Raw genomic sequence first — 26,408 nt, 5'->3', positions numbered from 1 at the left:
TAACTGACGCAGTCCTGCGTCAATGACTGAATTTATTTGTATTGTCAACTGCTGGGTTATAAGAATGAGACATTTTGTTAATGGTTGTCATTAGAAATTTATTCATGACACTCTCAGAACTTTACCTGAAGCTGAGACCATTTTTCTACTTTCACATTGAATAAGAAAGGGCTCTTTTATCCCAATCTACTCAAAAGAGAAGCTTTTATTTTTATTTTTCCTTTTCTTGTTTCCCTTTGGTAAAAATGGGAAAGAACAATTTGGAGATAGCTATCATGTATTTGTCTAGCTCTGCTTGGCAGTAACAGATGGGCTGCAAGAGGCTAGCTGAAAAAAATAAAATTGCATTTCCTAGCAGACAAGGTCTGAAGCCTTTAAAATCATGGATAATTTGCAAGCCCCTAAAATCCTGTTAGTGTTTATGGTGAAAAAATTGCCCCCAATATTTCTCAGCTTGAGAAGATGGGGTTTCTTCTTGACCTGCTTCCCTGTAGTTACCAGCTCTCCCCAGAGTGACTGGAGGAGATGATAATTTCTGGAGGGGCTGACCAAAGTAAGCCAGATGTGCTTCCTGATTTCACTGTTGTCCCCAGGGTGGTGTTGTGATGCTTTTTGCTGGAGTTTCCATTTCTGATTGTCTGTGTGTTTGTGTGTGTGCATGACCCACACGTGGTATGTGAACGGTCGCACGTGGTCCTGCCTTACAGAAGAGTTTCTGTGCCAGTAGTGGGCCACTTTGCACACCCCCAAATGCTGAAAAGGCTGTTGCAAAGAACAAATCTCAACCACTTACAGAAAGTATCTTTATGGTGTCTGGTTCAGGTGGCACACCTGGCCTCCTCTGCATACTGCAGGTCAGATTTCAGCAACCTGGCCCAGCCCAGGTCTCTTAATTCAGTGTGTTGTAACATACATATATATCTCTCCTTTTGCTGTCAGTTGGTGGCAGAGTATTCTGGTGATGAGAACAGTGCTGGCACTTGGGACGTAATTTATAGTATGCAAACACCTATTTTGGGTAATATTAAAACATGAAATAAAACACGTAAAGGCTGATCATCGCTACACTACCTTGCTTTTTTGTTGTGTTTTAATGCCATGTGTTTTGTGTTTGGGTGACTATAACAACAAACCTGCATTGGTAGTTCCAGGGGACAGCGCAAAGATTAATTTCTGGGAAATGTTTCTAAGTGTTATTTGCTGTATTGCAACTTCTTTGTATCACACCTGCCATTGAAAAAAATGATGTTATGATGAATGTACATTTTGAACAAGCTGCTAACCATGTAACCTGGGGATTGGAAGCAATCCCCATTTTACATTCACTTGCATGTCTTCTAGTGTTTGAAAAGAAAATTGCTTTATGTTCGAAGGTTTTATTTTTTCATATGCAAAGTGTTTCAATGAGTTACCTCATCTAGTGCACTTGCCTCGTAAAAATCCCCAGGGTTTCCTCCAACAACTCCAACAAGTTTCTCAGTTTAATTATGAGTGCAATTAATTATCTGGCAACATGAAACACAGTAATGGCAAATTTCCTCTGAACAAGTCAGATAAGGAGGATTTCCATGGGACTCTTGCCCCTTCAGCTTGGTCCTTTCTAGAAAAACCCCCACCAGATCAGGTTCTTATTCAGCACTGCTGACTTCTGGTTATTTTTATGACTTAGGAAGATGTTTAGCTTTCAGAATATTCTTCTTCTTTCTTGCTGCTATTAAGTTGCCTTTACAGTTAGGGATTAGAACAACTTCTGAATTATCATTTCCTTCCACTTGCTCACTATTTCCCGAGTCTCTAATGAATGATAAAAATGAAGTGGTCCCCATGTCCACTCAGACAGGGAGCTCTGCGTTGGCTCTCGCTGGAGACTCTGGTGGGTACAGAGCTGGGAAGCTGAGTGGCAGGCATTCCACTTTTACAGAGCTTTTGCTTCCATCCAAGACGCTAGGAAAACTGGCACAAACCTAACACATGAAAGCACAAACAGGGAGGAGCAGAGCACTTACCCAGCACAGGACTGGATTGTCCTATTCACCTTGGTCAAAAGAATGAAGAAAAAGGCTGTAGAGCATTTGATGGTGAGATGCTGGATAGAAGAACATCTCTAACATTTATGGTGCTGATTCTTGGAACATGGAGATCCTGCAAGTAAGCATGGCAGCTCTAAGGCCCCTGCTACTTTTACCTCATCTGATGCTGGTTTGAAGGAAGAGCTGCTTCAGAAACTCAGATTCTAGGGTTTTTTCCACTCACTGTTGTCAATCCTGCCAGATCTCCCAGTCCCGATCAAGCTTAGTCTATGTTGGCAGAGGATAATGTCACTTTCCAGGATATGCTAAGGTCCTGATAGTATCCAAATAAAAGCTGTTACAGGGAAGACTGGACTACAGCTTTTGCTGTCTGTGTGCCATCTGCATCTCTCAGGACTAAGGCCTCTTCCCATTCCCAGTGGAACAATTAACGTCGTGTTGAGAACTTGATTTCTGCTTCTCAGACTTTTCAGCTCCCATGAAGAATCTCAGGGACCAGCATATCCTTCCTTCGCATTACCTTTTGTCACCTATTAGACTTCTGTTGCTGCTAAGCAGGAGAGTCCAAACCATATTTAACCAGCTGCTGCTTGAGTAGGAGGTGAATGTGGGTTTCTGTGGTCATTGCTACTGAGAGGAGACAAAAGCCGTAGGGAACCTGTTGTGCTTCCTGGTTTGCTTGAGAAACTCCATCTGCTGGGACTTGAGTTTGCTTGAAGCAGTGGATGTCAGTGCAGTCCCTTTCAAGCAGGTCTCCAGTGTTAAGAGGTCCAGCAGGAGGGATTCCTCAAGCTGCCAGGAGTCCTCACGGACTGCTAGGGACAGAAGGTTTGCAGAAGCTGTGGAAGTTCGTCTCAGGGGGAAGGCAGCAGGGAGATGGAGGGGACGCAGCCTGCTGTAGCTTTAAAGGCAGTACTGTGTAGGGATCCGTTTGGAAGGACGTAGTTGGCTAAAGGGATCCAAAGCTTGTTTTCCTCGAGTCTTTTTATTCTTCCTTATCTAATCCCTTTAGAGCCTAAGGTCAACCCCTTTTTGTACTGCAATAACACTGTAATATATGCTTGCACTAATTCTTCTGGTATACCAAGCATGCAAGACCAATTTAAAGCTTTTTTTTCAGAAGAAAAAGACTGTATTATTGTGTATATAGAAATACTGAGAGAGAATTTGAATTCTGTCTCCTGTATAAAAGCATGCATTGATTACCTGTATGTAGATCATGCTGTAAATGCTGCAGAGTACTGTAAAATCCTACACTTGAAACCACAATGAACAGGCAATGTCATCAAAAACAAACAAAACAGAAGCTGTGCAATGGATTTTGTGCCTTTTTTAAATCCATGTATGTTAATCCAGACAATCGGGAAAAAAAAAAAAAAAAAGAAAAAACAAACAAACAAAAAAAGCTTGTATACTACCAAAACCTTATTAAAGAATCAAAGGCAGCATCTTGTTGATGGCTGGGTTTTTTATTTGATTTCTTTCTTTGTTTTTCTACTTCCTTTGCTCTGGGAAGGTGTCCCCTGCTCATCCTTGGGTACATGGGAGCACCGGGCAGGGAGTTGAAGGAGATCTGGTAGAACAGTGAGAGGTCCATTATTGTTTACAAATGTGATCACTAAAAACTTGCAGTTAAGACAGATTTGGGACTAGAAACCAAGTTATGTGACTGTTAGAGGTGTATTTTATGTACTTTGGGAAGGCCACACTGTGATTTCAATTCAAGGCATGTGAAGGCTTGGATACCTGTGGAAAGGGTGGTGGAAACTTCCCTCATGCAGAAGAATCACAAGATTTCAGCTCCTCAAAGGCAGAGAGCAGTTTGTGCAGGCAGGTGATGGTCTGGGAGGAAGAGCCTGGATTAGGCTGTGGTCTCAGAGGGTTGTACAGTGTGTGAGTCCCCTTTTCTCCTGGGAATTCTGTGGAAGGTTAGGCGGGATTCTTCTGAATCTGCCTTTAGCAAGTTCCAAAGCCCATCTTCTCCATGCTTCAAAGTGTGTTTTGGTTTGCCCCTGACAGGCTGCTGGTATGGGGCAGATATGTACATCTGTCAAGCTCTGCAGAAGGATCCAGTGATGCCATGGTTTAGAGCACAGTCTGAAACAGAACAGTAGATAAAAGTGCATCATTTCCTGAATTTATGTGAAATAAATATTGTGAGGGGGTTTTTCCTGTACCTGGTTGGTTTTTGCTTACAGGAGATGGGAGAGAAAAAAATCCCAAATTCTAAAGTAAAAGGGAAAATTGATTAGGCTCACACAGGAAACTGTTCCATTCTCCCCATATCAGCACAGAGCTGCTTAGGAGAGCTGGCTTTTCTGGAGGGCACTGAGCCCACTCTGTACTGTATGTGGCATGAATGGTATAGCAATTTTGACAGAAAATTAACCCACTTGTCCCCAGGTCCAGCAGCTCGTCAGAGATCAGAGGGGCTGGATGTGGCTGGGCTTAATTGCTGATTATTCCCAATTCAGCAGTGTGAGTGTAGCTGTGTTCAAGAAGAACTTTAACAAGCACAGATTTACAAAGAATGTGGTTCTTGACACTATGGGTCTGATTGTGTTCAATAAGAACTTCATCACAAATTCACAGATCACAGATTCACAAATAACGCAACGTATCAATACTATAGATCTGGCCAAGTGAAGTAAGGACTTCCACCATTCAGATTCATGCATGGTGCTTTTTCTTTGCCCCAATACACCCCTTCTTTTATACAATAATTTTCCCAAAGGGGTGGAACAATCACATGGCGTAGGTGGGATTTTGGTCACTGTTGTCATATATGTAAGGCATGTTCTCTTTTCTCTTCATTTGCATTCTGAGGGGTGTGAATGTTAATAAGCAAATAAGGCTTAATGAGGGTCTTGGTTACTTTCAGTCAGAATTTAAAGTTGATACAAAAGGTAAAATAATCACTTTGGTCCTCCTCCACCTACTGAGGCAGCAATCAGGGCTGTCTGCCCTTCTCCAGAGAATCTGGATCCTAATCTTCTTAATGGACCAGAGTTACAACACAGCTTCTTGTGGAGGGGGAAGGGGGAGTGAGGCTTATGGCTGGTACTGAAACAATATCGGGCTGTGAGGCCTCCACTTCACTGCAGACAACATCCAGTGGTTTGACCTTGCTCCACCCATGTGCAAGGTCAGTGAGGAGCCCAGCTCACATTTTTTTCAATGAGCATCATCAGTTTGTCACCGACTTAAACCAACACTTAGCACTCATCACGTTATTCACCCCATGGCCACAGGCACACAAACAACAGCCATAACATTGTCTCACACTAAGGGACATCATGGACTGTGTATTTCTTTTTCTTGACCACAGGGGACATCATAAGGTTCATTTAACTTCATATAATTGATTTTTGGGGTATCTCTCTAGGGTGATTCCTTTTCCTCCTCTTCCACGTCTTTCATTTCCATCTATACAGATCTTATGCATACCTGACAGATCATTACCTCGGTTATCATTGATAATAATTCACGAAATGTAATAATTACAACAAAAACTAATAACAAAGACAGTGATAAGCTCTGTAACCAGCCAGTAAGTGAAAATCCTAACCCATGCAGCAGCTCGTTAAATGTCCCTTTTCCATACTACTTCCAAGAACTCTGCTTGCTCTTGCTGTATACTTCATATGATCTAGTTGTTCATACAGGTCTTTAGTTACATTTGGTATGTGAATGGAGCAGGTATCGTTCGACAGACTCACACATCCACACATTCCATTTTCAGGCCATAATAAAAGTCTAATTTTAGTCTGTTTTGCAAAGCCATTTTTGATGTTGCCTCCAATTGTTCCTTTAGTTCCTCCAGTCCCACTCGAATTGCATTAGTCAATGCTTTAATTTGTCTGGTAAGGTTATATAACATCAGTCAGTCTTGGAATGCTGTCAGCTGGGGTGTAAAAATAGATTCCAGGGCCCACCCCACCACAAGTCCAGTTGTCACAAACATCTTGTTGGTAAAGACAAGCTGGTGGAGAAGCCTCCTTCTCCCAACCACATGGCTGAGGGAGAGGACAAAGAAAAGAAAAAACCCAACACAACTGAGCCTTTGTGTTTACAGAACTCCCTCTTCCCCCAAAAATCGACCAACGGGGAACAGGGACAAAACAAAAAAAACCTGGAAGGACTATTTCATATAGTTCAGAACCAAGAGTCAGTGCTGCCAGGTTGTCAGCTCCACACCACCCGACAGGGGCTCCTGGCAGTGGCAGTTCCATCAGCAGTGGCGACTGGAAGTAGGGCAGCAGCTGGAACTCGTGGAGAGAGAAGGGGTCTGGCTTTCCAGGACGTCCTGGGCAGCAGCAGTTAAAAGGTCCAAGGAAAACGTCCTCCCCAGCTCCAGAAACAGCTATTGCTTCCAGCAAGAGCAGCCAAAATGGTGTTAGGAAATTCTCTAAAACCCAGAGAGAAAACAAAAGAGGGCTTCTGCCTTGTGCTGGCTTTGAGAACCTGCCCCAGACAACTTTCTTGGCAGCCCGGAGAGAAACAAGAAAGTGAGCACAGTGTGCCTGTCCCTGTCTTTTAAAGGGACAGTGATAATCTTGAGCAGGTTGGCATAGGAAAGATATGGAATACAAGACACATTTTTTGGGTTATCCAGGACACACGTGTTGTCATTGGTCTTGTGACTCCCTTTTGGTTTGTCCACACACACCACTGTTGTAAGAGGCTGCTTCCTCCAAAGGGGACAAAGTGTTAATAGTCCCAGTGCATGTTGGCATCACTGTCCCTCAGCAGACCATATTCCATCAGTGCTGACCCACTTGGTATGCCTCAGAAGAGTATGCTTAGCTCTGAACAAATCATGTCAGACCTGGTATCATTGTTAGTCAAAAAAGACCAGACACCACATTGTGCCACTCCCTGTACCCTTGGAATATGCATTCCTCATGGTATATTAGTACGTGCGTCCTGGGGATGATGATAAATCATATCAATCACTTCCCTAGGACCACAAATATTAATGGTGGCTTAGTGGTGTTGCAGTTCCGTGTGGGTGTATTGTTCTTGGGCGACTTCACAATGTATTTTCCTTCCTCGGTTCCCCAAGTCAGATTTGTGTGGGTTTTTCACATTATCTCCCAAGTTTTGATCAAATCCATGGTTAATATTTCCCAAGTTACTGGTGAGTTGGAAGACTGAGGGAGGTGAACACTCAGGGCTTTGACTAATAGTGTGTATCCATACAAAAGTTTGGATTAACTGCAGCCTAAGATTTGAAGCAAGACCTGAACTTCCATCTAGTAACATAACCCCTTGGAGCATTCGACAGGACCATTAGCTTGGGAATATGATGGAATGTGGAATATCCATCAGATTTCTTCCTCTTTAGACCAGTCTTGAACCATCATGGCTGTGAAATGTGAGCCATTGCAACTCTGAATTTCCCGTGGGAGGGGGCGTGTGCTGAACCATTCTTTCATAGTTCCCCTGATAGCTCCCAGACAGACAGACCACTGTAAGTTTCTAAGCAGTGCCTGCAGGTGACACTGTACCCTTATGAACTACATCTGGGAGGTGGGAAGGTCCTGATCACACTCTATCCTCTCTTTGTCTGTTCTGCCTGTTTCACAGGGAGACCAACCCTTTCCAAGATCGGTGCACCTCATTTTGATATCACTGAAAGAGTGGGAGCTAAACTCCAGTGGTGTCTCCACCTGTTCTGGCCCCTTTTGCCATAGATTACAATGAGACCCATGCCCACTGAATCCCCATTCTATGTGAGTAAGGTCAGTTGGGTGTATGTGACAGTTGTTGGAACAATCTCAGTTCACTTATTAACAGTTCCAGTACATTCATGTGCAGTTACGTCGTTCCCATGATTTTCCTTTCCTCAGTAGTCCATAAAGAGGTCAAGCAATAATGATAAGGAAACATAGTCGAGGAGGGGAATTATGAAAAGCTTGTCCTTCACATCTAGGGCAGCCATTCAAGTATGAGCAACCTCTGTGGCAATGTCACCATCTTGACAATGTTTGGAACTGCATCAGTTAAAGTTGCAGCATTGGCAAAAAACTATTGACAATCCATGATGAAATACCACTGTTGGTTTGTTTACTGGCCACACTGGTGAATTATAAGGCAAGTGATGCCTCTTTTTTCCAAATCTTTCATCACCAGTCCTCATGAGTGCTGCTGTTGGTAGGGGGCCACTCCTTGACATTAATGGACTTGGAAGAGGGCAGTGGTATTGATGTTTCTAATGGGTTGATAAGTTTTGCAGACCCTGAACTGTCCCACATTCTTTCAGATTTTATTTCTATCTCTGGTAACTCTGTTGCCTTCTGTCGTGAAACTCCGCAGAGTTCCATCTGGGAGTTTCCAGGTTTGACCATAGAGTAGGTAAAGTCCTAAAGTGTTTGTTTGGACAGCACCCACAAGCTGTTTGACCTTAGTTAATGATCTAAGGCAGGTTTTATTAAGAGACAGAGTGTTAAAGAGGTGAAACGTGCAGACTTTGTGGGGAACACATGCTCAGACACCTGTAATGCCGTAGGCATTCCTGGACAAGTGACCAACAAGTCGAGAGAGAGTCAGGAGTGGAGATCTGAGGTCTAACAGGCAGGAAAATGTGGCTGCCTTAGCTCATGGCATAGTTCCTGCTCACAGCAGAGTGAACCTGGCAGAGGGCTGCCAAGATGACCAGGAACTAGAAACACCTGACATGAGAGGTTTGGACAGCTGGGTTTGTTCTGCCTTTAAAAGAGGATTGGTGTAGCACCTTATTTATTCCTTGAACTGCCTGATGGAGGGAGAGGCCATACTCTTCTCAGAGGTGCACAGTGAAAGGATGAGATGTTATGGATAAAAGTTGCATGAAAGGAAAGTTAGCTATAGGAATTAGATCCTAAAGCCCCCACTTTTTTCACCATGCCTCAAACTCTATGAGAGAGCCCCAAAGAGGTTGTGGGATTTCCATCCTTGGAGATACTTAAAACTCAGCTGGACATGGCCCAGCACAGCCAGCTCTAAGTTGGTCCTGCTTTGAGGGGTGGTTGGAGCAGAGACCTCCAGAGATTCCTTATACCTTTTCTATTCTACAGTTTTAAGATACAGGCTAAGCCTCTCCACTTCTGATCTTCTGACATCTTCCCTCAGTTCCTCCCTGTTAGTACAGCAGAGCAGAAAAGTTCTTCTCTGGCCTTTGGGGAATAGTCCTAGAGCAGCTGAGTGTGATGTAGTACAAAAGACACATAATGACTGTCAAGACAGGACCCAAGTTTCTCTAGTGAGGGGTTCAAACTGGGAACACCTTGTTCAGCAGAATTTCCTGTAGTTGGATATTTGGACTTTCTCCATGGTGCATTTACAGTGGCAAAGCAGTGACTGTCTTGGGCTGCTTTAGGGAATGTGTTCTGGCAGTTTTGGGGTACTGCATGCAGCAGGTTAAGCAGTCCAAGTCTCCCAAAGATAGGTAGAAGTAAAGCAGTCACTGTTGTGCTTAGGGTGCAGTGTCCATACAGGGAAGTAGAAAATACCTGGAGAAATTGAAATAACAGACAGAAAGGCAGTCCATTTACTAAATACTGCAAGGAATTTGTAGGAGTGGAAGTATGTGGGGGTTAGAAAGTTATCTACAGCGTGACTCACTGGTAGCAAAGGGGTACCAGAGCCCAAGAAATAAAGAAATAAAGAACTACTATTTTCCTTACAGCAACATCCTGCGGTCCATCTCCGTGTCATACATTATTGCTTAGTGCAACCTCATCTCAGAAAACCTTTCAATGTCTTGCAAGGGAAAAGTTATTGAGGAAAGAGGGTTTACTGGAGACAGGGCTGCTGGTGAGGCAGACTGCAGGGCACAGAAACCTGTCTCTGGCCTGTATAGGATGCACTCTGCAGGACAGGATTCAGCTTGCCTTGACCACAAAGCAGAAGAGATGACACAAGCCAAGGGCTGGGAAGAGATATGAAGGTCTACACAGGTGCATATTTCACTATGCAAAGAAAAACAGCAATTGTCCATCTGCATCATCAAACACAGCATGTAGAAAATGAGGTGAGGTAGAGTGGCAGAGGAACTGTTGTTGGTGTTGTGGAACTCTTTCCAGTGGGAGACTCAGCACAAGGCAAGATCTTGGTCGGGTCCCAGTCCCACTGGGGAAGTGCATCTGTTTGTTTAGGACACTGTGGAGGTATTTCTTGGGAAAACCAAACTCAGCCAACATGCCTAATCCAGTCCTACGCTGTTGAATGGACTTATTTCCAAGAAATGCCTGAGGGAGGAAGCCAAGTGGGTAATTTCCTTTGCAAAGGGTGGTAAGCACCTCTTACTAGTCCATGTTCCACGCCTGCCATCCTGATACAAAAGGTAGAGTGGATCAGTGGAAACCCAAACCAGGCTAATACAGGGCCATCTTCAGGGCCAGGCTTCTCTTTAATGAAAGAATAGAAGCAGCTTCAGATTCCAGAGCTATTGCCAAAACCAGCCTGTGTTTTAATTTATAAGACATAAAAAGAAATATTAACTGGATAACGACTCACCACCACGCAGAACAGCTTGCTGCTGCCCACCAACCTATTTGAAATATCTCTGTTGTACAGGAGCATAAAAATATTACATGTTTCAGGCTCAGCACATGCAGATTTTCACCGCAATTTTTAATTTTGCCATTGGACTGAAAAGCCACTGAGGGCTTTTTCTCCCCAGTAGAGACAAACAGATGCATTCCCATGGCCAGGTGAATGTGGTAGCTGTTGGCAGCTCTGGAGCTCACGTGGTTAAGTGCGCGCACATTTAGTTGTGTAGCCTAAATATCCTCTGGCACTGTCAAATGCCTCTGGAAAATGCAGATGTTTGGAGCCCTGCTGTTCATGATTAGGACTTTCCAAGGGTAACATGTGATGCATTATTGACTGGTTGAGTTTACGGAGAGGTTACAGTTTGCAAGCCCTAATAGAAGCTTGCTATAAATGATTTGGTTTTAAATCCATTCTGCAGAGTGCCACTGATGTGATTTTCATTTGCAACTGATTGTTAATTAGGCCATGCTTGACAGGCATTTCCTATTTATTTTGGCCTTGTTTGGTCAAGTGTGTGCATGTGAGCTGCTGGTTTTCTGTAGGATCATTTGCAATCATTTCACAGCCTGCTACTGCCACAGGCTGCTGCTGGAGAAACAGTGCCCCCACCACCTGTCCTGTCTGCCCTTCACTTCTCCTGGTTGGATACCCCAGGGTCTGGTTATGACACTTTATATCCCATCTTTCATGACTTGCTGATGATTTTAGTGGAAGCAGAAGCCTGTAGGAGACAGAATGAGGAGTTGCTAAAGGGATGTGGGGGCAGAAGGGGGGATGGATGATGCACCAGGAGAACACAGAAGCGCTCCAAGTGTTACTGCCCCAGGGACAGTGGTGGGTGGTAATGGAAAGTGATCAGGAAATTTATCTAGCCCAGAGGTGCCCCTTGAGTTCACTGGGCATGAAAGAGAGTTGCTAAGTGGTTCCAGTAAGGAAGGAGTAACTATGTAAATATATAAATACTGAAATAAATACATATGAAGAAGATTGGGAAATGTGAAAAAATCCTGAGGAATTACTTGAAAATGGTTCTTTTAGGTCTGGGTTAAAGACGGCTAACAAAGGAACTTCTTTGGCACGTTTTTTTTCCTTCATTCATAAGTATCTGTGAATCTCTCCTTCCTAAGGTTTGTATGAATCAGATGATGGAGTGATGACTGCTCAGGCATGTATTTTGGAAGTGTGATGGACTAGATGCTTTCCGTGGATTCTTCCTGCTGCTGTTGATCCTGATGTCTTCTGTGCCAATGCTGTGTCTGAATGCTAACTCACCCTCTTCTTATGTCACATTTGTCTTCCTGCAGGCATACATGCTGAAGTCATTTGAAATGAATGGCCTGCCCAAGGCAGTCCCTTTAAGTTTGCCTTACCAAGACTTCAGAAAAGATATGTGCAACTACTGGGAAAAGCCTAAGTTATCCCAGCGGATAAAGAAAGTTGATTTCTCAAACATTGTCTTGACTGCTCCTTGCAAACCTCTGGAACCTTATCTGGAAATGAATGGAAAAGAGGAGGAGGAGGAGGAAGAAGATGAGGAAGACTACGAGGAGGAGGAAGATGAGCAAGATGAGGGGGAGGAGGAGGAGGAAGGCAATGAGATTGACATGCACAGTGATTCCAGCAGCGACCTGAGTCAGAAGAGCACGGAGCGCAGCCAGGAGTGTGCACCATCCACGCTCCTGGCTGATGACCAGAAGGGGTCCAAGGGTCGAGCATCCACTGCTGACGGGGACCTGGAGCTGGAGGAAGGCTCAAAAACATTAGTGCTGTTTTCACCAGGTGATCTGAAAAAGTCTCCAGTGGCCGCAGACTTACCTCCAGAAGTTGATCTGGGCACTCTCGCTGCACTGACACCTCAGAGCGAGCGGCCACAGCCCATGGGGAGCCAGTTGGATGTGTCTGAGCCAGGGACCCTGTCCTCAGTCCTTAAATCTGAACCAAAGCCTCCCATGGCAGTGGCTACAGCTTCCTCCCCGTTTACCAAAGTTGAGCGCACATTTGTTCACATTGCTGAGAAGACCCACCTAAACGTGATGTCTTCCAGCGGGCAGCTGATGCGGCATGAGGAGTACTGCCCCCTGGGGCAGTTCGAGGAGGTCATCATCGAGGAGGAGCTGGAGGACAACCTGGTGCTGGTGGAGAATGGAAGCATCCATTCCGGGCTGGAAGGGGCAGAGACGGAGAGCTGCGCGCTTTCGGCCAATCACGTCGAGACCACCTCAGAGACTGTGGGGGAGCAGCCGGCCCTTCCCAACGGCGTGCCAAAGCTTCCTGAGGACAAGCCGGAGCTCTCCGGCAAGGCGGCGCTCTCGCTGGATTTGGAAGAGCCTGAGAAGGTGGCTACAAGGGAGCCCGGTCTCGAGAAGGCGGCATCAGCGACAGAACACCTGAAGCGAGCAGAGACCCTCCTTGAGACGCCGCAGCAGGGCCCCAGGAGGCCGCTGGGCTCCAGGTATAGAAGTCGGATACCCATTTTGTTCTCTGAGGAGGACACTGGCTCAGACCTTTCAACTTCACTCTCAGCCAAAGAAAGGCTTTATAAGAGGGCAAAGCAACCCGACCTGGCTCGCCTGGTGATGGAGAAGAGACAGAACCGCCTCCTCCGGCTGGCCTCAGGTGCCTCCTCCTCAGCCTCCTCCAGCGACGAGCGGCGGCGAGCCTCCGAAACCCTATCAGCCACCGGTTCTGAGGAGGACACCCACGACTCTGACGACTCCATCCCACGGAAGGGAGAGAAAAAGGTTGCACTGCTGGGGAGAGAAGAGAGAGCCATAAGCACAAGGAGCAGAATCCCTCGTCCCATCGTGCCGGTGAAAACGCCACTGGAGGTGGCGAGGTCAGAGAGCTCCGTGGCCGCTGCAATGGCAGGGCTGTGTGGCTCCCCGCAGGATGCAGCTGCTGCCTGCAGGTAAGACCAAAATGATGAGAAATGCAAAGAGCTGGGTTTATTGAGGAGACACAGCCAGGCCTTTGCTCACCTCCCATGACTTCATCCTGTACTCAGCTTGAATGCATAGTCCATCCTTGTTTCCTACAGTCATTTCAGCTCGCAGGTGTGTGAAATACTCACCTCTCTGTCTTCTTTTTTTGAAGCCTCTCTTCGCTTGCCCTGGCTTTGAGACCTTTCCTTTTACAGGCCCTTTCACTTGGTCTGATAGTAGCAGATGCCCCCAGTGTTGAGCTCCCAGTTTTGCAGCACAGCCAGGACTCGGCAGGGGGACCTGGCCTGACTATTGCAATTAGAGCTGCAAGGGCAGCACGACTGCCAGCTGGGATTGCCTCAGCTGGTTTATCTCCCATCACAGTTACCATCAGAGGCCAACTGGTGCAATCCAACTCATGCCCACATTCCCAAATTGTATCTCCTGCCTTGGAAGAGGTTGCTGCATCCATTCTGCATGTTAAGAAGAGTCCCAGATACCTGCCTGCATATTGACTCAGAGGGTGTTGGAGAACCAGGGCAAACACTTACCAGTTAACTGCATTGAATTACAGGATGGTGTTCAAACCAGTGCCCCATCTGGTTCACAGCATAGGTTCTGCTATCTGGTGCTGGAGACTCCTTGTAACTGCCTGGCAGCACTCACGCCAATCCTGCCAGGAGTCCAAAAGCCCCTTGCAAAACTCCCCTTCATCCTCCCTCTTTTCTTCCCCTACAGGCTTCAGACACAGAGACCAGCTGGAAGTGTCCCATACGAGGGCCGAACAACACAGGTACAAAGTCGGCTTCCTTCATCACCAAGTTCCACTTCTCTTCCTCCGCGGAGCAGCTCGCAGAGGTCCAGCGGTGCATCCCCTCGGAGCCCTGTCCTTCCTTCCAGGAACCCCAGTACTTCCCCCAGAAGCCAGCTGCTGCCTCGGAGGGAAAGTCCTTCTCCCTGCCGACAGCATAAACCAGGGACTGCTCCTCAGAGAGTTCCTCTTTCCCCCCGACCTCAGCCCTCAGCTCAGGCCCCGGGGCCTACAGGAGATTCCCTGCCATCTCCTGGCGTGGCCAAAAAACGACAAAGAGGAAAAACCCAGACTCAAAGTCCAGCAACCAAAGGAAAGCAGGTGTCCCTGGAAAGTAAGGCAGCTGCCAGATAATGACCTTCTTCTGCGAGCCCAACAGACTGGGTAACTTCTGCATATAGTATACACTTGAGATGCTGCAGCACAGCCTTCCATGCTGGACCCACGAGTGTATAGCAGTAGCTGTACTTGAATGCTTCACTCACTCTCACCCCACACCGCAATCAGCTCCCACGGGCCTGGCAGCCTCTGAGCCACGGAGCCTTTTCAAGGGAGACACCCAGCCTGCAGCTCACGCTTGCTAATGCACAGCACCAAACCGTGACCCAGGCAGCCTGCCCAGTGCCTGACCTGCCTCCCTCCCCAGGGATTCCCCTCTCTGTTAGCAATACCAGTCCTCAACACCGACTCCAGCTGTGGAAAGAGGAGCAGAGGTGATGAGAGCAAGGCTTGCTAAAGAGGGAGTCTCCTGTCCTTCAGGCAGCTGCCTCCGTTCTCCTTGCTGGGAAAACACCAGCCTTGGTCACCACCATCACCGAGTGTTGGCTCACCTCCCACCACCTGTGTGAGCAAGGGATTGCCACTAGCTTGTTCAAGAAGGATGGATGCATCCTTGTGTGCTAAGAGAAGGGACAAGGAGAAGAGGGCTCTTCTTTCCAGAGATGTCTCTACGGGTGGGAATTAGGAGTCAGGCAGGTCTTGCTGGATGCTCCTACCTGCTCTGGTATGTCCCACAGAGGGGGCTGTCTAGCATTGCTGTTCAGACACTGCTGCTGTTTCAGCAGGTGCCTGCGTGGTGGGTACTTACATGGAAGTAGGGATGTGTTGGCAGCTTGCTGGGAAATCAAGAGCTCTTGCTACTTAATGTAGAAGGGAGCACAGTACAGCCACTTCTGTCACAAATACCAAACTGATCTGTGGACACCACATCTCCCAGCAAGGGTGGGTCCTCTCAGCCTGAGTGTGATTGGTGCCACAGACCTACAGTCCACCAAACACAGCTCCATTGTGAAGATGTGAATAGTCACTGGATGCCTTTAGCCTGGGTGCCCCTTGCACCTGAATTCCTTGTGTTTTATTGTCACGCTCTTGGTGTTTGTGAATTTTGACACTGTGGTTTAATGTTCCCCTACATGGCAGGGTGGGAAATTATTATCCTGTAGTATACCCAAAACCTGCTGCTTTGCAGTGAGAGGTTTGCTGCCATGCCATGGGTACCTTGTGCATTTCTCTCTGAGGGGACAGTGGGCTGAGTGGCAGAGGTGGGGTTTATGTCTTTTCCTTGGTGCTCACCTCTGCCACACGTTGAGGACAGACAATGTGAACATAAAAGCAAGGGCTGCGCTCTTCAAGTAATATTATCTGAGCAGAAGCTTAGCACTCAGCTAGAGCTAAATCAACCAGCTGTTTAGCCCCCAGACTAATTAGGAAGGCTTAAAAGTGAGAGCAAGGACTGATACCTGTCTGATCTTGATGAGATCTTGAAGTAGGCAAAATTTTCCCCACACCTCACAGGAGAATACACTCCAGACCCAAATACTTTGCGCTTCAAACCACTGTCATGCCTAAAAGAGGCTTTGCATGAGGCAGAACAAAAACTCAGCTGCTCTGTACACCCATTCCTGCAGTTGCAACTACCTGCAAATATTTACTGTTTGCAGGCAACAAAGCTTGACAGCAGAATCTGAACAGTAATAACCTTGATTTGTTTGAATATGAATGCAAACAGTCACACTGATGGCCATCGAGTTCAAGGAATCCTGAAGTTGTTCATATCTACAGGAGTCCTGGAAAGGAGTATGAGAGCTGTGACAGGGTGGCTGGGAGAAGAGGGTACTCCTTGCACACCTGAACAGGGAAGTGTGTAGAAACAAGAGGAAGGAATTACCTCTTTATATGACAGTCTCAGTGTTGCCAGCACTAAGAATTTATTTCACCTAGCTTAAAGTGTTTTCCATTGATGTGGTTCACCCTGGTCGAGTAAGCAGCACAGCCTAGCCTGAAAACATGCCCTCATCTTTGCAGAGCAGCACTGGGAACTCAGAGGGAGCTCAGCTGTGGTCTGATGGACTGAGCTAGTGTTGCCATCAAAAGCAACATCCCTCCAAGTTCCACCTGCTTCATTGCACAGTTCCACCACATTCACACTGCAGCAGCTGTTGGAGAAAGTGGCTGGAAATGCTGATCCAGCACAACACGAACCACTCTGATTCGCCAGTTTGGTTTTCATCTGGTTCATTTCATCACTCTGGTTCACCATTTGCAGGAAAAGGAGAGGATAGAGAGTGTGATGACTTCTTCTGGTGGCAATATAACTTTCTGTGAGTTTGAAGTGTGGGTCAGACTAGAACCTAAGTATGTGCTGCAGGTTTAGAAACTAGAAAACAGATTAAACCCAAAGACAGATTCTTTCCAGAAATACAAATCATAATGGGACTCCTCTTAGTTTATTGGAGGGCTACTAATTTTAGAGTGCTCAGATGATAAGACTTGGTTGTGAAGCCTTTACCAGCTGCTCAATCCAGGTCTTACATGCACATGCCAAAAATTACATTGAAAGAGCTTGGAAAAAGGACTACAGGACTATTAACAGGGTTAGCAAACCTGCCTCATCATGGGAAGCCAATAAAGCACAATCAGTGTACTTATTCAGGAAAAAGTTTAAAGGACAGTTTTGTGTGGCCCTATGTCAGGAAGGAAGCTCCAGGGCAGAGACAAGGCCGGGTTGGACAGGGCCCTGAGCTTCCTGGTCTAGTGGAAGGTGTCCCTGCCCATGGCAGGGGGGCTAAAACTGGATGATCTTTAACGTCCCTTCCAACCCAAGCCATTCTGTGGTTCTGTGGTCTTCATCTGGCACATGAAAGCTGGGAAGACAGAGCAGCTGAGAACAGCAGATGAAGAAATTGGGCAGGCTTTTAATTGTGAAGCAACCATCCAGTGAAATCTTTCATGGGACTGTGGGGACTTTTTCTTATTAAAAGGTTTCTGTGAAACCAAGCTGTCTTCTAAGAGGTCTTTCTGCCATGACCCAACCACAAGAAGCAGGCAGGATGCTGGTGACACCAAGGTATCATCTCTGTGGTGCAGTAGGTTCCTGGTAGCACCCACATGCCAAAGCTGGTAGATACTGCAGAGCCACCTGACAGGTCCCACAGGTTCCAGAAAGCCAGGGAAAGATGGCCAGTGTGGAAAATACAGCTGTTCTGTTCACAGTGTTGTTTGACAGGGCTGGACTGAGGGTGCAGCTGGGTCCACAGAGATCGGAGGGAGACCAGCATGAGTCATCTCTCCTCGTGGTTGTGCTACCAGACTCCCTGCCCCTGCACAGCCCTGCTTCCCGGCTGTCCCTGGCATGGAGAGCAGCAGGAGAGTGTGTCAACAGCATGGTGCTCCCGGGTCATGTCCTGTGGGATGGAGGTGCTCCCATCCTGGGGAGCAGCACACACAGAATTTCACATTCCTCGTGTGTGTCTCTTGATGCATTTTCTGGCAGCAGGGGTGCTCTCTGCTAGTGTTACTGAGAAAACAATCCCTCAGAAGGGTCAACAGCCCCTCTGGGTCCTCTCTTCTTCTGCTGCCCTGTAGGAAGGTTGGAAAGGCACCTGCCATAGTTGGAGCAAACAGGGGAGGTCATGTCTGAGGACAAGAGGGAATGAGGCCTGTGATGTTAGGGAGAAGTTAGGTGGTTGAGAAACACCAGAGGATCTAGTCTGGCATCACAGGACATGGTGGGCTGTCACATCCCAGAAAAGTGGGAGAGGCAAGACCCTGCTGTTGTCTGCTATGAGTCATGTGCAAGCTCTGTCAAGCCTTGAGGACACACAGGACTGCTCGAACACTGCTGGGGGTGTGTGGCTGTGTCCTTGCTTCACTGCAAAGAGAAGATCGAGAAGAAGAGGGAGCTGACCAGAGCAGATGAAATGCCTAGGAAGAATGAAAAAACTGTGTGGAGTCAGGGGAAGAGAAGCAGGTTTCCCAGCACTTTCTTGGGTTTGTGGGCGTTTCTACGAACAGCCTGATACTATGTGTTTCCCCATCAGTGTCTGCTGCAGGGTCTGTCCAGGCCAGCTGTAGGGGGTTGTGCCCATGTGTATTTTGAGGGAACTCCTGGGACAGGCCGCCACTGTTCCTTCATCTGTGCATTCATCTGCACAGGTAGGGACAGACAGGTCTTGTTCACCTGTGTTGGGACTACAAGAGTCTTTGGGACTGCCTGGTGTAGTGCTGAGTCCTCACTCTGCAGGGGCCTTGCCCACCAGCCAAGAAGATGTCACCCTGGCTGGTGAAAAGGAGCCAATGGTTGCTGTCTGGCCAGGAGCTGCCTGCAAAGAAACGTGGATACAGGAGGGATGTGCCAAGTGGGGAATCTGAAAGGCAGGTCTCAGCACTAAGCCAGTGTGGCAATGGATTATATGAGCAGAGGGAGAAAAAGGACAGATGGCACCAGTCAGACTGATACTGGGGAGAGGCTCAAGCACACGGATGGATGGAGCTGCTTAACTGATTTGTCTGGTTGGCAGCACAGGCACTTCTGCTTGCCTTGGTGCAGAAGGTGTTTCGGTGGCAAATATCTCTGGGTCAGTTGTGCTTGGAATCAGTGAGAGGCAGGAGACTTTGCTTGCCCTTTCTAAGTAAAGAATATTATAATATATATATATTATTATAACAATATAAGTAGTGACCATTATATATAGTGACTAAAGGTTTAAAAGGATCCTGCTACCTTCAGAGAAGTCTCATCTGTGACTTCTGATGTGTGCAGGGCTAACTGCTGTGTGCAGTGAATGTGGATGGGGGAACAGGGTACCACTCTACCAAAGTGCATGTCAGCTGTGAAGCTCCACCTGCCTGAGCACGAGCCAGGGCCAAAAAGACACCAGCCTGGGTGGCTGACAGCTGTCCTGCTTGCCACCAGACCTGCAACACCTGCCAGACTGACACACAGCTCTGTGGGGCACGGATCAGGATCTGGAGCATCGCTGTTCATGTGGCTGCCCAGCTAACACGAGCATTGAGAGTTTGGCAGTGAAATGTTTTGATCCAAAGCAGGTTGTGTTGGGGCAAGAAAATCTTTCACATTTCTCCTTTCCAACACAGAGGTGTTTTCTCACTGTAGATCCTATGTAAGAAGATGATCACTGATAGCCTGGGTAGCTCCAGCAGCAGCTCAGTGGTCCCTCAGCACACTTCTTTCTTCTCTGTATAGTTTATCGACCCGTGGCATGATCCCACCACTATTCCACGTGCACAGACACCAATGCCCACATAAGGCCTTGCCCCACACATCAGTCACCTGCAGTTAAATTAATCCTGTGAACACAGTAAAAGTCCCATTGTGGACATAATGAGTTCGATATCAAATGAGTTTCTTCTGGCTGAACTGAAACATGCCCATGCTCCAGCAGTGTTAGGCTGGTTTGCCAAAGCCCACGGGGACCACCTGAGAGTTTGCAAGCACCTTTGGTTCCACCTGTTTGCCAGCTACTCCTGCACCTCCACATGAGGAAGAGAGCTTGGGCTGCTGTTCAGGCCCTTTCCTCGTGCGGTGTGTGCCTGTAACTGGGCTGCTGGGTGCGAGCCCGTGGCTCACTGTGCTGGCTCCTGATGTCCTCTGCAGAGCTTCCAGTGCTTGTGCTCTTCAGCAGCAGCAGGTGCTGCATTCCAAGGGGCTGGGACACTGCTGGCAGTGGCAGCAGAGCCAGCTGACATTAAGACCTCCATGAGCATTGGAGTTGGTAGCTTTGTGAGGTCAGGGACTAGCTCTGCCTCCAGGCTGAGATGAGCTGTGATCCCGAGTACAGCCAGAATCCCATGAAATGACAGTGATTTATACACCATCACTCTCCTGTCACTTCATTCCTAATGTAGCTCCTCTAGTAAATCTTGTCTTCAGAATCACTGTCTGTTCCCTCCAGGTCAGTCCCTCTCTGCTTGGGGGGTTGAAGCCCTCCTGGATTCTGCAGAGCCTGGGGCAGACTTGGCCACCAACCTGTGCAGCAGGCCATGCCCCATGCAGGCCAGTGCTCTGGGTCATAAGGAGGAACATTTTCCCTTTTATTTCTGGAGCTGCAAATGGCTGGAGAGCAGATTTTAAGTAAACACTATGCCCTCTGTGCTTCTGAAGGAGGATGGGAGCTACCAAAGCAGAGCTGGGTTCCCGGTAGGGACCAAAAAAATAACTCCTCCTGCTCTTAGCTCCTGAACCAGAGGGGCCTCAGGGGCGAGAGCTCTGCTTTGGCGAGGATACTGCGGGACTGGTGTTAGCACAGTGCTCCTCAGTGGCTGCTCTGCCTCTGGCTTGGCCCATCCTGCCCTGCCTGGAGCGCAGGGAGCTCTGGCACAGGTTCCCTGGAGGAGGCTGGAGCTGATGTTTCCTTGGGAATGCATGGCACAGGCTTGGGACCATCCCTGCAAAGGGTGGGATGAGCTCTGCAGGATGTGGGGGTACCCCTGTGTGAAACCAGTGTCAGCAGGACTGCTGTGCTATGGGACCTGCTGCTTCTTCTCCAGACAGGAATCGGAGCTGGAAACACAGATAATTTTATATATCTCCTTTTAACACGATAGCATGTGACTCTACACTCAGACGTTGTACCTGGCGCACCGATGTTTTCCTTCGCCTCTGGCGCACTCTGGAGACAGGACTTCCGCTCCGTGGTACTGCCTGCCTGGAAATGTGACTGAATCCCAAGGCTAAATCTCTCTACATATCTTCTTTGCATTCTTTAGGAAAGCAGCTGGAGAATGTTTACACACTGCAAACAGAATGTAGGACTCCGACTGAGGAACCACAGTCTGGTTCAACTGCATGGCAAATTTCTTGGCCATAAAATCTGGCATGCATCACAGAAGCCCTGTCTGTGTACAGACCCACCTGGCATTTGTCTTAATTTCAGATCACATCTCAAAAAAAAATAAACTATTATGCCATTTCTTGTTCATATCAAGACACAGTTGTCATTAGATTTGTTATTAAAAGGGGATTCTGGATCATGCCATTAAAAGCCTGTCTACCTTTTTATTGGTGTCTTCTCCCGTTTATTGGTGTTGCAAGACATATTCCTTCACCATGAACCTTGTTTACAACCTCACTCCAGGCAGCAGGCTCAGCCATCCATTCCCAAAACAGCATTTCTCAGAGAGAAAAGCCTGCTTTTCTAACAACAACAACAAAATTTAAAAATATGCATTGCAAATTCTAGATGCCACACTTAGGTAATATTTGTAGAGATGCTGGACCTGCACATGAATATGTGGGAAGTGGAGCAAAAGCAAACCAGTAACTTGGCATAGTTTGACTTTTAAGACTCTTCGACCATGTGACGTTTAAGCTGAGGACAGTTTTTACAACATTCCTTTTACCACGCTCAAGTTACCTCATGCCTATGGTGTGCTGACCACATCTAGGGGTGTGTAATAAGAGTTTATTATCCAGCTTTGGGATGGGGTGGTGGAAGAGGGAACAGATAAGAATAAAAGATAACTGCTCCCTTGGAAAGATGTTCTTGTGATGACAGATTTTATTCTTTCTCCTGTAGCCAAAAGAAAACACATTTGACTCCAGTATAGAATCCAAAATCATAAAAGTAAACACTGGGACGTAAAAGCTCCTAAAAGCCTATGTCAGGAAGAGGCAGATGAAAATTAAAACTGAGCAGCATAAACTGGGCAGTTGAGAAGTATTTCAGAGCTGCATGGATCAGCTGCCAGCAGGAGGGGTTGCCAGAGGGGCTTCATCACCACTTCTGGATGGTGAAATGAGAGGTTCTCTGGAAGGCAGGTTTGTCAGGAACAATGTGCTGGGTGCAGCCTCTGCCTTTGTCAAGTGAGAAGGCAAGTGGAGGAAGAAACTAAAACAGATAGCTCATGTTGGAAGAGCCTCACAAAATAGGAAAAGACAGGTTTGCAGGAGGAGGCGGAATCTTTACTCGGAGCAGCTTTTGTTATATCTGGAAAAGCCAAAGAGACTGTTAGGCTCAGAGGTGTTTCTTCTGCAGTCATCTTGAGGTATTTCAAGACAAGAAAAGCCCCAGTGCAGACAAGGCAAGCCACAAGAGTGCCTCAGCACTGCAGTGGAAGCCTGCACTGCAAGGAAATGCTTATTATTCCCAACCTTACATTCATCTACCCTTCTAATGTTAGAGGAAGGCTGCCATGGACTCTCACCGTGGGGCTCTGGAGTCAGCTGGACCCAAGGATGCTTTCTCATGCCAGTGAGAAGTCCTTCAAGCCTGTAACTTCAAGGAATCTGCCAAAATGTGTCAGGTTGCAGAGAGCACCTGCAGACCACGAGACACTTACAGCATCCACACAGGTTTCATCATGTACAAAAAATGTCGAAAGAAAATAATGCAATTGAGTCCAGCTGTTCAAATTCACTAATTCATGTTTGAAACAGTGAGGTAAAGCCTCAGATTTAAGATAATAGGCTAAGAGCCCAAAACCTTGTGGCGTAGTGTCCATAGGCTCATAGGATAATTCAGGCTGGAAGAGACCTCTAATATTACACTGGCATTTTAACCCAAAGCATAAATGTAGTTTGAAGCTGTCAGTAAGCAACCAGTTTGGGACAGTGCATCTCATAGGAGTAATCACAAAAACTGCATCCTCAAACAAGGAATAGGTTGGAGTCAAGACCATCTGCAAAGTAACACCAGCTGCCCTACTCTCTTTCCCATGTTTCTTGCTAACACTGGAGATGCAGTATTGGGTGAGTTCCTTATTGATTCAAGGGAAACCTGAGTCAGTTGCAGTTATTGGTGAAACTGCAAAATGCAAAGGATCCCCATTCAAACCCAGGGCAGAAAAATCAAAGCTGTAGTCTTGGTCACCCAAGATAGGAGATAGGAGATGCTTAGATTAAATGAGAAAAATGGTGGAACAAGGTAATTAGTGGAGGAAGGTGATCAGTGAAGGCAGGCAGAGAAGTTCAAACACTGAAGGTGTGGTGCTGTATGGTGAAAGCAGCTTCCCTGGACACTCCACAGCTTTTCTTTACTCCTTCTGGGGAGGAATTCATTGGGAAGGGGAGGAAATGCAGGATAGAGCTGTGGAGCTGTTGGGACCTAACAAGCACATTGGCAGAGAAACACTGTCAGGGTGAGCATTGGACCTCGCTTTACCCACTCAATAATTCCCTACAAACCACTCTCACCGTCTCCCCGTCTGTACTTTCAGTGCGTGTGACTGTGTGTATTTTCACTCCCACACCTTTACTGTCTGCACAGGCTTTCCAAAAACACTCTTCCAGCCAGTGCTAAAGCCTGCTCCGAGCTTGCCATGCAGCATTCCATGAGTTTTTGATGTAAAGCCCTGGCCCTTCAGGGCATCAGGGCCCCAAGGGCACTAATGGCTGTTGTTGCCCTGCACCTGCCACCAAGCACCTTCTGCTTGTGGCCCAGGACCTCATTTCTGCTCAGGCCTGTGTCTCTCATCCATCTGAGCTGTGTTAGACGTGTTCCTGCCTCCTGCCCTGGGTGCTGCATGGATCTTACACCTGCCTTGTAGCTTTCTCTCCAGCCCTTCTCCTGCTCCAGACCAGGTTCTCTAGAGGGGCTCTGGTCTTGGTTCATCCTCTTGCTGTGTCTGGGGCTGTTGATCAGCTCTGTCCCACCCCTGGCTCTGCCAGCCATGCTGAGACTCTGGGTCTGTGCCCAGTCGAGGAGGACGTGGCCAATGCTGGAGTCTTCCCAGCTCCTGGGTCATCCTTCCCTGCTCATGCTGCTCCCTGAACCAGTGGGTTTGTTTTGAGTTCCCTGGCAATGTTTTACTTCACACAGGATTATCCCATCTAAGTGAGAGTTGATTTAATCAAATGGAATCTCAGCCCTGAAAACATTTGATCCTGGACTTCCTATTCCCACTGTGTCTTTCTTTCCCTGACTGAAGGAGGAGTTTGGATTTGCCTTTCCTCAGTAAAATGCAGCCAAATAATTTGGGCTGAATCTCTGCCCTGCTACAGTTTCCCAACAGCACTGGTTAGAGGAAAATGAGGTGAAAATAGATCCATGAGATAGTGGAAGGGGTAAGAAGGGGCATGAGACAGGTCTGAGGGATCTGTCTGGGAAGCAGGGAGCATGCAAGTGCTGGCTGTGGATCCATGATCACACACAGCAAAAGACATGGAAGTGGCTTGTGTCCTTTCACACTAAGGTAGAATCAGTGTTTGTATTTATGACAGGCAAGAAAAGAAGCTTTGGCCAGAACCAGTTTACTTACAAAACAGTTGTCATTTGTGCAGTCAAGTGAAACAGCTGCACACAAGCAAACTGCAAGCAATGGAAGGCAGAGTCTTGTTAATGTGGCACCAAGTCAGAATGGCATAAACTCACTGTCTTCTGTAACTAAACAAAGACCTTCAGGAGCCCCAGGACCTCTTTGTTGGCTGCACCCTCTCTTTCTTCAACTGAGCTACAAAATCTGGAGCGCACACATCCTGCCAAGAGCATTTGGACGCACTGCTGCAGCACAGTGCACCTTAGACTGACACTGCAGGAATCCTGAGCTGACACTACCAGCTCTGTAGGATCTCCCTGTCTAAACTGCCTTTACAAATCACAGAAAAAATGGAGCCTCCCCGTGTGTGCCACATCTCCCTCCTGCAGGCATCAGAGCCTGCACTGAGCTGCAGTGAGAAGGGGACACGTCTGCTCTCTGGGAGCAAGTCCATCTCAGTGGCTCTGATGGACATGGATTTTCATGGCACTTAGGCGTAACTTGGAGAGAAGGGAGGATCTCAGGATCTGCAGCTTTCCCATAGGAGAAAATTATCATTTAAACACCAGCCTTCAAGAACTGATTGGATCTCCAGCTACTCTGCAGCAGTTGAGACACCTGTGGGGTGGCTCCAGTTGCTAAAGGAGCAAATCAGTTCCTTTGGTCCTTCCACTATCCAGGCTGTTACAGCTCCATAGAAGGTGTTAGGAAATTACTGCTGGAAACAGAAAATCTAACACATTAGTGACCAAGTAATTTAATAATCCAACCCTCTCAACAAGTAGGTGGCATCCTGAAAAGGAGGAGAAGGAAAGATTGCAAAAGAAAGGGGTACACGTGTGAAGTAAAAAATAGACTCTTATTTCCAGCATTATGTGTGACAGCAGCAGCAGAGGAGTCTGACTTCTCTCACCAGGCATGCTCGAGCTGTTTGAGTCAGGTCTAATTAACCAAGTTGTTAATTCAGTCAAGTCAGTCACAGCCTTTGCACATGTGTTGGTCATTAACTACAGCTGGTGACTGGTTAAAGGAGCACATTTGGGTAAAAGAAATACAGCAAAGTACATTTTAAGCACTGCAGTATGAGCAGCAGAGCCCCAGGAGTTGCAGAACAATGATCTCATTTCTGATGGGGAGGCTGGACCTGTTTACAGTTTAAATATGCAGCAGCACATCAGTTAGAGTTTCTCCTCCTTGCTCTTACAAGACTGGCGGTGAAGAAAAATAATTTGTCCTTTAGTTCAACTTCAGCTTAAACTGTAACCCTGGAGGCACAGCATTGTCAGGTGTCCCTACTTCACTCCTGTGTGCTTCCTTCATGCCTGTCCCGGGATGAGCACTGAAATGGCTCATACCAAGCACTGGGGCAGCACATTAGTGAAACATGGGTGGCCAGGTATGCTGCTGAAAAGGGGAAAGGTCTCTTAAGGTCACAGGTCGTGGTGTTCTTCTGCTCAGTGCCCTCACAGCACTTAACATCTCAGCAATGTCCGGTCTGGGCCATCAGCCACAGCAGGAGCCCTGTGAAAAGCTTTTTTTGGATTGCCTCATCCTACCTGCTGCTCTACAACCCCTTCTCCCCAGGCCTTGGCTGCAGGGCAAGGCAGTGCAGAC

The 26,408-nt window shown here is 47.2% G+C and overlaps 1 protein-coding gene across 4 annotated transcripts in view; it reads left to right on the top strand.

Annotated features, from left to right (window-relative positions):
* TTBK1 (tau tubulin kinase 1) overlaps window positions 1-21,598 on the top strand; it is a 109,075-nt gene extending 87,477 nt beyond the window's left edge. For all 4 annotated transcript variants that reach the window (XM_042031907.1, XM_042031908.1, XM_042031909.1 and 1 more), the window contains 2 exons: window positions 11,873-13,476; window positions 14,228-21,598. In XM_042031907.1, coding sequence (XP_041887841.1) covers window positions 11,873-13,476; window positions 14,228-14,654 — 2,031 coding nt within the window. In that variant the 3' untranslated portion in view covers window positions 14,655-21,598. The remainder of the gene's footprint in view (window positions 1-11,872; window positions 13,477-14,227) is intronic.
* The last annotated feature ends 4,810 nt before the right edge of the window (window positions 21,599-26,408 follow it).

Source organism: Corvus kubaryi, unplaced genomic scaffold, assembly GCF_017639235.1.
Source record: "Corvus kubaryi isolate FWS band 111438036 unplaced genomic scaffold, C.kubaryi_AGA036_p1.0 37347, whole genome shotgun sequence".
Lineage (NCBI taxonomy): Eukaryota > Metazoa > Chordata > Aves > Passeriformes > Corvidae > Corvus > Corvus kubaryi.
Note: the sequence above shows the minus strand (reverse complement) of the source record. Positions and strands in the feature narration are given on the sequence as shown.